At 33.9% G+C, this 12407-nt stretch overlaps 1 protein-coding gene across 1 annotated transcript in view; it reads left to right on the top strand.

Annotated features, from left to right (window-relative positions):
* LOC126971389 (protein ERGIC-53) overlaps positions 1–10189 on the top strand; it is a 35031-nt gene extending 24842 nt beyond the window's left edge. Inside the window, exons 8-12 of the mRNA XM_050817699.1 lie at positions 2833–2928; positions 4214–4299; positions 6216–6371; positions 8228–8365; positions 9919–10189. Coding sequence (XP_050673656.1) covers positions 2833–2928; positions 4214–4299; positions 6216–6371; positions 8228–8365; positions 9919–9955 — 513 coding nt within the window. The 3' untranslated portion in view covers positions 9956–10189. The remainder of the gene's footprint in view (positions 1–2832; positions 2929–4213; positions 4300–6215; positions 6372–8227; positions 8366–9918) is intronic.
* The last annotated feature ends 2218 nt before the right edge of the window (positions 10190–12407 follow it).

Raw genomic sequence — 12407 nt, 5'->3', positions numbered from 1 at the left:
ATTAGTCTATGGTAACGATAAACGATAAGGAATTCAAACATTTGTTAGAGTAGGATAGTTGCGATATATTCGGAGTATTATCGTATCATTCCGAATGTATCGTTGTCGATTTTGCGAGTAGACCTCCTGAATCCAGACGAGTCCAGATCACTTAGCCTATTACACTGATTAAACAATTCACGAAGTTCTTTTAAGTAGATTATTCATCTTATATGAATTAATAACTTGCTCCTTGTGACAGATTAATATACTTTATAAATGTTGAAATAAATAAAATACTGTATACAATCGATCACATGACATACCAAAGAGGATGTAAATACTATTTACTAAGAGGCCGGACTGCCTAAGTAAAAATTGGAATTTAGTTTAGTATGAAAGAAACGTGCAGTTATTTGACATACGTTTGAAATAGTAGTAATTACAGTATCGCGATTGGCAAAGAAGTATAATCTGGCTAAGTTTTTTAGCAAACAGTTGCTTAAACGTAGTGGATTTCGGTACTCCTTTTTTGTACAAGATTATAGCTTTCATCTGTCAATCTGTCAATGACTGCACGTTTCATACAATTCAGTGAATCGCTTTTTTCTTAGAGTTTCGCTAGTCTGCTGTGTACGTTTTAGAGATAGCAATCGACTCAAAAAAAAATCAACACCTTTCGTCTTTTATCGCTTAACTTTCATTTTTGATTGGACACGTCTGAACTTGTCAACATCAATCTTTTTGTTCAGACTTAAAATCATAACGTGGCCTTTTTAGTTTGTTTAATTTTTTTAATTGCTATTATTATTATGTGTGAGACAACAGGAACATTGTGTCTGTGATTTGGAAAACTACACCAGTATAATTCCGTAAATAATTTTATGCAGTTAATTACTAGGTACTAATAACTCGTACTAACTACATTAGAATGTATTGTTTGTGATCACTGAAGGCTCAATGAATCAAGTGCGTCTTCATATATAACCCCCAAGGATTGTTCTCGAATGATGTCGAACAATGTAGTAAATAATGAAAAAATAACAAGAAAGAAAAAATCATTGGCTGTTGTAGAGACTGCCGATTGAAGTGAAAAATTTGATTTTTTTGTATTAAAATTTAAGATTTTGCAATGCTTAAAATCAATGAAATTACTAATTTCAATTTATTTTTAAATTTATAATATATTTATCAAACAAAATCACTATTTAAACCACGGAACAGAAAAAACTAGTGGCAGTGGCATGTGGGCGTTACCCTGTCGCCACTATTGTGTACCCACTCGGGGCTCAAGTGAGACCAGTCATTTGATGTCACGTGAAGCATAAATTATCTTTTAAAAATATACAAATATGCCTTATTGTGCCATTTTTGACTGTAGAAATCACAGCGGCAATAAAAATATATCCAAAGAAGGGATTTCCTATCATCGGTAATCATGCTTTTCCGATTTAAATACAATTAATATTTTATATGTGCAAAACATACAATTAAAAATGAACCATAATATTACGACGTATGGTTCATTTACCTTTACGTTTAATCAATGTTACTTATGTTAGAATAATTAATGTAAACAATAAAAATATCTTGCCACACAACAAAATTGCACATATCGATATAATTATATCGAAATACATTTTATCTTAATAAGTTTTATTCAAGTATTGCTTGCTCTTTTCCATGCATCATGCGACAAGCGTGTAAGTATGCAAAATGTTATAATAAGATTCCAGTTAAACTAAATAACCGTTAAGTTTTTTAATATTAGGTTCCACAAATAAAGTTGAGTCGAGGTGGAGAAGAAGAAAAACCTCATCACACCATGGAGCAGAAGAAATACGTCATAGAATTGTAAAAAATAGATGGAAAACCATGAATTCTAGGAATGTTTGCCATCATTGTAGCATATGTACATCATAATATAAAATATCATAAGACTAACAAGATTATTAATACTTCATCAGTACTTATAGGTTATATTTTTATTAATCGTTCGTTTACTGCTTGTTTTGGAAATTCACGACCTCACGATATTTCACCCATCCGAAAAGTGTCAAACTATACATATTATATATTTATTTAATTATTTATTCATTGCATGCGCCAATCATAAGATTTTCCCCTACCAAAAAGTGCCCAACGCGGCTAAAGAAGTTTTCACTTCAATAAGCAACTAAACAGGTTGTTTATGTAAACGCAAGTTATATCATACTTGACTTTAACGAGTGAGACATGAGCTCGAAATTCCCTTACGCGGTAGGCATCTATCGAAATTATATCATATTTTATGACTCACGAAAATTCAACGTGAACTTCATAAAAATAATTATATCAGTATGTAATAGTATTTTATCTACACTCATGCATTAAATCCTCTATTAAAGATTCTAAAACAGTTAGCTCATTGCCAACATTAAAACACACAATGTCCTAATAACCATTACATCATCCAAACGAGTGTTGTAACGAAATTCAGTACAACATTACAACACTCGTTTGGATGATGTAATGGCTACTAGGACTGGCTTTGTTTCAGAATCTTTTTATAGAGGAATGATATTATTGGTGTAGATAAAGTCTTGAATGCAACTGTTTATAATTAGATATTAAAACACTCATGTGATACTATTATCACACCCCCATTCGTGTTTTAATACCCCTTATTACACACAACAGTTGCATAAATAACTATTACGTGACTGAAACCTGTCATTGATCAGATCTAAGGCCTGTTTTCCAGAAGGTTCTCTGTTACTATACTATACTAAAAGACAACAATAAATTTGATCACAGAGCACGTATTGAGACACCTTTCTAAGTTCGGACCCTACCCTTGTGTTATGTCGGCAGGTGATCGGCAAGCAGATGAACTCCCTGTCGATGTTGACGGCCGTATACAGCCAGAGCCAGACGGGCCAACCCGTACAGCCGGGACAACAGGTGCAGGTATTATACTACAATGTTCATTATACTCAGTTGTTTTTTTAAATCACTCACCTGTAATATATACCTACCACTGGACAGGCTGCCTCATATGTTTGACAGCAGATTTTTGTGCCTATTTGAAGCGCCACTCGCGAGCGTCCAGAGAACTAATTTTGATGTATAATACAAAAGAAGCGAACAGTACTTTGAAGTATTGTTGCATTTTGAATTGATTTCGTTCGTTTTCCGTGTTATTTAGACTGCAGGAATTAACGTAATTTAGTACTTGCACATTTATCATTAAATAGTTTCCCACCATGTATCGATGTTTGGTTAGCTGAGGTCGTCTTCAGAATTTTAGTACCGCAGACTCTCGCCTTACCAACAGCGCCAAAATGGCGAACATCACAACAGCACTTGGAAAAAGTATAGCAGCCAATCCAGTCGTAAATAGTAGAGGTCAGTGTTTTAAATATACAATGACCAATACACAATGTGACATCAGAGAGGTAAATAACTTTCCTTACTTTCATATATTAACAAACTTATGTATATTCACTTTTAATTTTTTTTAACAAAGATGAAGGAGTTTGGGAATCAAGCCAATTCAATCTCCCTTCTACTTAGGTAGAAGAGGGGAAAGTTAAGAAAGACTTATGCCCACTAAAACCTCCTCGAATGTCATCAAGATCCCTGATTACGAGTTATCCGGGATCTTTAACTAAGCTAACCTAACTTAAAGTACCAATTATTACAAATTCATAAATATTGCTTTAACTGACTAGTAGTTTTTCAGTAATTTCATTAAACTGAATTATCCAACGCAAACCTAAAACTACCCTAAATTAACTCAACAATCCAAAATCATCAATTTAAATGTTTTCTAAATGTCCAACCGCCGTATAGCCATCTATAGTCGGAAATGTAATTCGAGATCAAAAATGTAAACAAAGAAATATCACTGTCAAAATGACAACTCAGAGATTATCAACATATCTTATTACCAGTGTCAAAGCTTAGTTTGCACAAAAAATTACAAGGAGAAAACGTTGTGCAACATATTTCATTTATATGTATTTAGACTTCACTTATAATTCTAAAGTGGTATTCTAGTATATTTTTAATACAATGGAAAAGGTTATTATTTTTAGTTGGCAACATCATTGTTTAAATTTCCGACTGCAGCTAAATGTTGCGTTCAACTACGTCATGGCTTTATTTGTTCAGCCATCTCAAAAAATCACCGGGCTTAGGGCTCTAAGGAACCATAACCTGTTTAATAGTATTGGATGTGTGCTTGTGACAGATGCCGGCGTTCCCCATCACGAGACACGACTGGGACGTCTTCATGTCCAACAACCAGATGATGATCAACACGGTCTCCGAGCTCAAGTGAGATCCTCATTTATTTTGATTTCTTATTAACAAATTACATATTATAGATATCAAAATTGTTGTACATACATAAGACTCATTCGAGTTTTATCGCGTACAAAAGGTCGTCGGAAAACATAATATTATTTAAATTTGAAGTGTAATGCTTAATTAATTATAAAATAAAAAGGAAACAACTTAAAACTACATACAAATATTAATTATGCAGAAAAAAAATCAAAACAAAACCATTACAAACTAAATAATTTACAAATACCCTCAATAGTAACTTGTGTGTTCATTTATTATTGTCACTCATCAACGGACGAACACTCATTGGACCTCGTAACCGGGCTATCGGAAGCATGCTTAGCTGTAAACATGGACAGGAGACAAGTACCAACTATCAAATGCGCCAATATTGGTCTCTGTGCAGATACTGACGCGAGACTACTAAAGTCTACCTTCACCAAGCGTAAGGCCCGGACGAGCATCTACACTTCTACCCCTCTTAAAAGCCTTGAGGATATGATTTATGGGAATTAAAATAATCCAATATAACAAAATAGATCCACAGTGCGTACAAGGATAAAATATACGGGTGCTGTGATTGCGTTTCCGCCTTAATTTGAAATACTTCCCAGTTCCATACGGAAGAAGAATAAAATGAGGATTGATAGCGTACAGGCGGTGGTGGGCCTTTACTCGTCCTTTGATTGTATTGAAATAAGAAATAAGAAAAATATATTCCATGCCACACACATAAAAATACAATCTAAATACCTAATATATACTCCTAATCCTGATACCACGGACTGGGAATAAAGCGAACACCCTCAGGCTCTTTAATTATAAATGTTTATTGTACGATATCACATTGTAATCCATATTTTATATTAAAAAAAAGCCCGTTGAGTTTCTTGCGCCCATTATTCTCAGGTCTGAGGCAGTCTCTTTTGAATGGGTGATAGTTTTTGACGTTCGATAAGTGATTTTAAATCCTATTTTGAATAAAAATATTTGAATTTGAATCCTAACTTAACTAAATATCCTGTGTGGCAAAAGATAAGGCCGATGCTCAGCTTGTGATGTAAACCAATACTGGTTGCAGCGCTGATTTTCAGCATCTACCTGGTTAAGTGTCGGAGTGCCAGTAAAAAATAAAAATTAAAAAAGAAAAAAAACACATCAAAACACTACCATCTTTCATATAAAAACAATTTTGTAAACATATTATATATGTAAAATAATATAAATGTGATGAATGTGATAGAACAGAAAATATATATTCACTAGTGGACCCGACAGACGTTGTCCTGTACACACGTCTCAAATTTGATAAATCGGTCCAGCCGTTTAGGAGGTAGTTCAATTGTGAATCTAAACCATTCTGGAACCCACCTGAAGATACACAGAAAGTTTCATTAAAATCGGTCCAGCCGTTTAGGAAGAGTTCAGTTACAACAGACGCACAAAAGAAATATATATATATATATTACTAGCTAATCTAGCAAACGTTGTATTGCCGATATTAAAAACGCGATACAAAAGTGTTGATCGTAGATGGGTGAAAATTTGAAGATGTATGTATTTTTAATGCTGACTCATAATCAAACAAATTTAAAAAAAAAAAAAAATACCCCCTTATATTACGACCCTTAACATTTAGGGGGATGAAAAATAGATGTTGTCCGATTCTCAGACCTACCCAATATGCACTCAAAATTTCATGAGAATCGGTCAAGCCGTTTCGAAGGAGTTTAACTACAAACACCGCGACATGAGAATTTTATATATTAGATTAAGATATTAAAGTAGTGTACAGTGTATCTGCGACTAAGGTTGGTTCTTGTACTCGGTATATATAAGTTTTTTTATAGGATTGTTTAGATACAAATACATTGCGTGATTGTTTACATTATGGCGAATTACAGGGCGTTCACATTGGAGATCGCGCGCAAGACGGACGCAGCGCTGAGTGCGGGGGGCGGTGCGGGGGCGGGGGGCGCTGCAGTCAACCCGCAGTTCCTGAGTGAGTTGCGAGACAACGTGAACCAAGTGAAGCAGACCCTGGCCGGAGTAGCACAGAGGTGAGCTGACACACAACTCAACTATATTCAGGGGTTTGTTATGTTTTAAAAGTATTAATACACAAATAAAATATTTGAAAACAAAATTTTATGAATGATGCGGTGATGCCAGTGCTCTGCACGGAACGCCAGAGGTCGTGGGTTCGAGTCCCGCATCGTTCATAAAATTTTCATTTCAAATTTTATTTGTATATTCAGGGGCGTGCATACCATATAGACAATTAGGCAACGCCTACCATATTAATAGCCTAAATAAATGTACTGTATAAATCATCAAAAAAATCATAAATGTGTGACTGCCTACTTTAGACTTTGCGCGGCGCGGCGACTCAGACGAATAAGGCGGGTGTTTGTTATTAATACAAAAGTATCGATTTCGACGTCGCTCGCCCCCACCCGCACGCCTTTCGAAGGGTACATGAATGAAATGGGTGTGTGGGCGGGAAAAAATTAAAATGGCCGCAGGCAAAGGTGTCCAAACTTTTATAATTGGGTTCGTAAATAATCTTTTTTTTTAATATGCTCATTTCTTGAAAAATCAATATTTATTTGTTCTCATTACTTGATTACTTCGTTAGCAATTTCACATAACATTATTCACAACCTGAAGAGAACGGCAAAAAATATTGGTGAGACGCAAAATTTTCAAATGTTAAGCTCAACTACGAATAGTTAGGGTTGCAGTGCACTAAAAAACCAATGCATACCCCCTGACTATATTATACTTATCAATTATTAGATTATTAGGTAAATTAATTAATTAATTATTAGGTAGATTCAATGAGAAAAATATTTTTTTTTGACATTCATAAGTTTCATTTCCGTGACCTACGTGAATAAACTGATTTTGATTTGATTTGATTTTGATTTGAATTTAATATATTGTGTTTTACGCCGCAGTACTCCACTTACAACCTTTTTTCAAACTAAATTCATTTAATAAAAAAAGCTTGTAGCGCAAAATCTAAATAAAACTTTATAATATTGTGCAAAAATATTTTTGTGATGAAATAATTTAAAATTACATTCACGAAAAGATTACTTCTCCTTAGATATTATACGTCTAGATAGAACCGCTTGCTGCTAGACAATCGATGAAAACAGGCAAAGTTTATTACTTTAGAGTGCGTGACAAGCTACGTCTTACACTCGCGATTTGTATGTCACTGTGTTAGTGTGCGTGCATGCTCAAAATAGAAGAAGTCAACCTAAATTATTTTCGACGTATTCACAGCTGTCACAATCTATCGACCAATTTTACCAGTGGTAGGCTCCCTTGCACCGGATGCTGGCTAGATTATGGGTACCACAACGGATCCTATTTCTGGTGTGAAGCAGTAATGTAAGCATTACTGTGCTTTGGTCTGATGGGCGCCGTAGCTAGTGAAATTACTGGGCAAATGAGACTTAACATCATATGTCTGGGTGACGAGCGCCGTTGTAGTGTCACTCAGAATTCTTGGGTTTTTCAGTAATCCTGAGCGGCACTGCATTGTAATTGGCAGGGCATATCAATTACCATCAGCTGAATATCCTGCTCGTCTCGTCCCTTATTTTCATAAAAAAATATCTAGATGAGTAAAATCAATATCCTACTAATGCGTCCGTGCAGAATGGGAGTCGCTATGCCAAATTAATGGACTTACCCTGCATGTTTCACTATGAAAACTCGATGATAATTGAATTAGCAGACGCCTCTGTTTATGCCATGATTATTCTCATATTAAACATTTTATTGAGATAAAACCTTTAGTTGCGAATGCAACGGCCAACTAGTAGTTTAAGAATAAAGAGTGGAACTTTCTGAGCTCCACCTTTGCTATGAGTTGGTGTCGGTAACGTCGTGTATGTTCCAGGGTATCGGCACCAGCGCCGGCGGCGCTAGGCGGTGGCGCGGGCGGGGCGTGTCCGAGCGTGTCGTGCGTGTCCACCGGGGTCCTGCTGATGGTGGTGTCGGCACAGCTGGCCCTCATGCTGCTCTACGCGCTTTACAAGTGAGATTTTTATATTATAATATGTTTTATCTACACCCATGCTTTAAATCCTCTAATAAAGATTCTGAAACAGTTAGCTTATTGCCAACATTAAAACACCCAATGTTCTAATAACCATAACATCATCCAAATGAGTGTTGTAATGTTGTACTGAATTTCATAACAACACTCCTGTTTTTTTTTCGATCTCTTCATGTGCAAAGAGTTTCAACAGACAGCCAGATTCTTATTGCTCTATGCGTGGTATCTGTATGAATTTCAAAAAAAGAACATTTTCGTTTACGCGCGTTCCAAACTACCAGAACGTCGCGCGACGTAAAAAAAATTATGTTATTCGAATCCCCGCCATATTTATTCGATATTTTTATTGTTTTGTTTACAAAAAATGAGCGATTCATTTTAAACGCTGCAAAAGAACATTATATTGGAGTGAATTTTAATTATTGCACTATACAAAATGTAAATTACTACTAAAATAAATAATTGTTTCATTAATACTTTGTTTATTTGTATATTATCAGTAATGATATAAGGTTACTATTAGGACTGGTGTTTTAATGTTAGCAGTAAGCTAACTGTTCCAGAATCTTTCAGAGGATTCATATTCTGGGTGTAGATAAATTCTTGTATGCAACTGTTGATAATTAGGTAATAAAACACTCATGTGATTCTATTATCACCCACATTCATGTTTTAACAGTTACATAAATAACTATTCGTTATACACCAATAAGTAATAAGATCCCACACATTTCGGTAATCATTCACCCCGAACTAATTTAACTCATAATTGGGTACCCAGCGCTCTGTGAATGGATCACTTGGCGTTGCGTAGAGACTTCGCTTCATTTTGATAACTAATTATACCAATTTTCAATCGAAAATTTTCACGTCGAAATATCAGATTTTACAAAAAAGTCGGTGGGCTTTTTGTTCGTTGAAATCTCTACTTTTTGATGGTTAGATATATATATCTATATATTATTATGGTTAATAATAATTAACACTTTTAAACACATTACTATAAGTAAGTAATAAGTAAGATTCCATGTTACATTAATAAAAAAATTGGAAAATGAAATCGAAAAATACTACTATGATTAACTACCAAATAAGTTAAAAAATTTAATATTTAATAACACATCTACAATATTTTGAGAAAGTTGTAGAATCTTCTTCAAATAAAATGCGTAGATGCCTTTTTATTGCTATTTTAAGATAACTTATATACCTGAGTGACCAACGGAAAATTTTAGCCAATGAAAAGATATTTTATAGAGAATTAATTTCCTGTTATTTCGAAGCAAAAAATATGGATTACAATTTATCAAATCTATTTATATGTAAGGATAATGATTCAGTGTTATATTATCTTTTTTACCTTTCTAAATAGATTTGTTCCTGCATGATTATTAATAATTGGATTTGTATAAAATTATTTACGAATGTAGCACGTTTATTTTTACTTCCATAATTCATACAGTTACTTTTATATGTGGGTATTTGTAAAACTATCATTTGATAATACAAATATTCTTTGTTTCATTTTTCAGAGAGAAAAAGGAAGCTCAAGCGAAGAAATTCTTCTAAGTGTAAATGTTTGTGTGTGTGTCTGTCTGTATGTTACTCAAAAACAATTAAATATCTACGAATTTAGACGGTGATTCGCCTGAGCGCATAAACTTCGTTCACCAACATGAAAGTGTAATTTTTTTTGAGATTTTTTTGAAAACAGTTTAAAACTGCCGCGCGTCTTGTAAGATACTTGTGTTAGATAAAATAATGGTTGTAATATAAATATATAAATAAATATTTTTATTTCTTCTCTGTGGTTTTATTTTTGTCTGTTATATTCGCTTAGGTTATTTATATAATATAATTCAAGCCGTTCCCGCTTCTTCGTCGGTGTGGACTTAAATCTATCTAGACACTGGATATTATAAAACAAACTCCTCCAACCGCGTCTGTCTGTCTGTCTGTTCGCGTTAAACACAAAAACTACCACACTGATTTTTATGCTGATTTCACCAATGGATAGCGTGGTTCTCGAGAAATGGTTAAGTATATATTTTTTTATGTTTTTGTTTTATTTTTTGTAAACATTTATGATATTTGTTGGGAGGTGTGAGAAAAAATAACCCGTCTGGGAGATTTCGACGTAAACGCTGTCTTAAAACGCTTTGAGATATAGTAAAATAATGTGTTATGGATTTGTATATCTTATATATATATATAGTCTATCTCTTTAGGATAACGTACTAAATCCATTTTAATACTTTAAACAATTGGCAATTAAAAAGCGCCAATGTAAAAGCTGTATAGACAAATACGATATTAATCATTATCATTTTATTACTACATATTACAATATCATTCAGAAATATTTTTTTTGTTTCATTTTTAACTCATTAACTTTCATCACACATTTCCGATGGCTTTAGACTACATTATTTCCGAATATTTACATCATTGTTTTGTATTGACAGAACAGCGTCTGTCAGGTCAGCTAGTATGAGATAAAACGCATTTGCTTGCCCGTTATGTTATACCATTGGTTTAGTGTTAGGTATGTGTGTCCTGTGTGCAGTTACCCTAGTTCTACCCTACTATACAGTACCTACTTTTTCGTATTATTTAATTGCTTTTATTAGTTCTAAGAATTTATTACTCAAACCAGACGGTTTGTTATTTAATAAATGTGTGGTGGTGATATGTTATAAATATTTTTCTATTGTATTCTATTCAACAAACACTTAAATATCCGCCTGCAGTGGAAAGAGTTTGTTCTTGTTCTTCATGCTTGGTTAACAGTAACCAAAAACACATTATACATACTCATGAAAACAGTTCCTTTATGAGATGATATACAAGGTGATTTAATCCGGCTCGAAGGACCAATATGACTATGTACAGGCTGTTGCTACAATGCGATAGTGAAATAAAAGATATTGATCAGGAATTACGTATAATATATAAATTGAAAAGATGTTAATGTTAATGCGCACGAGCGGTAAGTGTTCGTCGCGAAATCCTACTAATGTTAATACCGCGCCTATATTGTTAATCCTTAAGAAGTAAATTCTTTTTGTTGGACAGGTCTTGTTTATTTTTTTTGGTTGACTTTGTCTGTCTATAAAAAGTTTATAGAAATTATTAAGAGGCGACGAAGTAGTGAGCGGTTACATCCATCATGAGATCTATCCATCAACGTTCGAGAAAGGACGGTCAAGCTTCACAGACTGAGGCAATAAGGTGATATTGTGTGTACGGTTGGATTCAAAGGGCTTATTATGAGCGTTTACCGCTAGACAGAACCATCGATTTCGATTTAATACGAACAGCTGAGGAGGTTAAAGCAAGAAATTGAGAAACTTTTCCGAAACTGATCTATAAAAACGCCCTTTCATCAAGATAACGATAGACCACATATCTTTACCGAGGCTCAGCTGGATAAACTCGAACGCATACAAAATTTATGTATTCGCTTCATATTTAACCTACGTAAATACGATCATATCTCCTTCTTCCGAAGAAAACTCAACTGGCTTCCTATAAGTTTACGTCGCAATTCCCACATTCTACACCTTCCTTATTCCATTATTTTTCGCCAACACACTCCTCTTTACCAGACAGATTCCTAGGGTCTCAGTATGAGTTCTCGTTGCGCTCTGCTGCGAAACAAATACTTAATTTCCTTTCCTTAAATCTGATAGGTATCATTCTTCTTTCACTATTAATTCTCTTTCACTCTTTGATTACTATCCGTCAAGTACAGTCATTAGCCTCCTTTTAAAAATCAACAAAAAAACATTATCTGTCCTCTATTTCATAGAATCTATCTGTATGTATTGTATCCATCAACTTAATTCAACAATTCAGAAATGTTAATTATTGTTTCTATTTATTATTTACGTAGTTATTCTTTAACACTCTTATATGTATATTTATCTATATTTTAGTATAGTATATATTATGGGTGTGTTTGTTTTTAATACTTTTCTTATCCTTTTAATGAACTGTCTTTCTCTTTTATTGCATTACA

The sequence above is a fragment of the Leptidea sinapis genome, chromosome 23, assembly GCF_905404315.1.
Source record: "Leptidea sinapis chromosome 23, ilLepSina1.1, whole genome shotgun sequence".
Classification (NCBI taxonomy): Eukaryota; Metazoa; Arthropoda; class Insecta; order Lepidoptera; family Pieridae; genus Leptidea; species Leptidea sinapis.
This window is presented reverse-complemented; position numbering and strand designations above follow the sequence as displayed.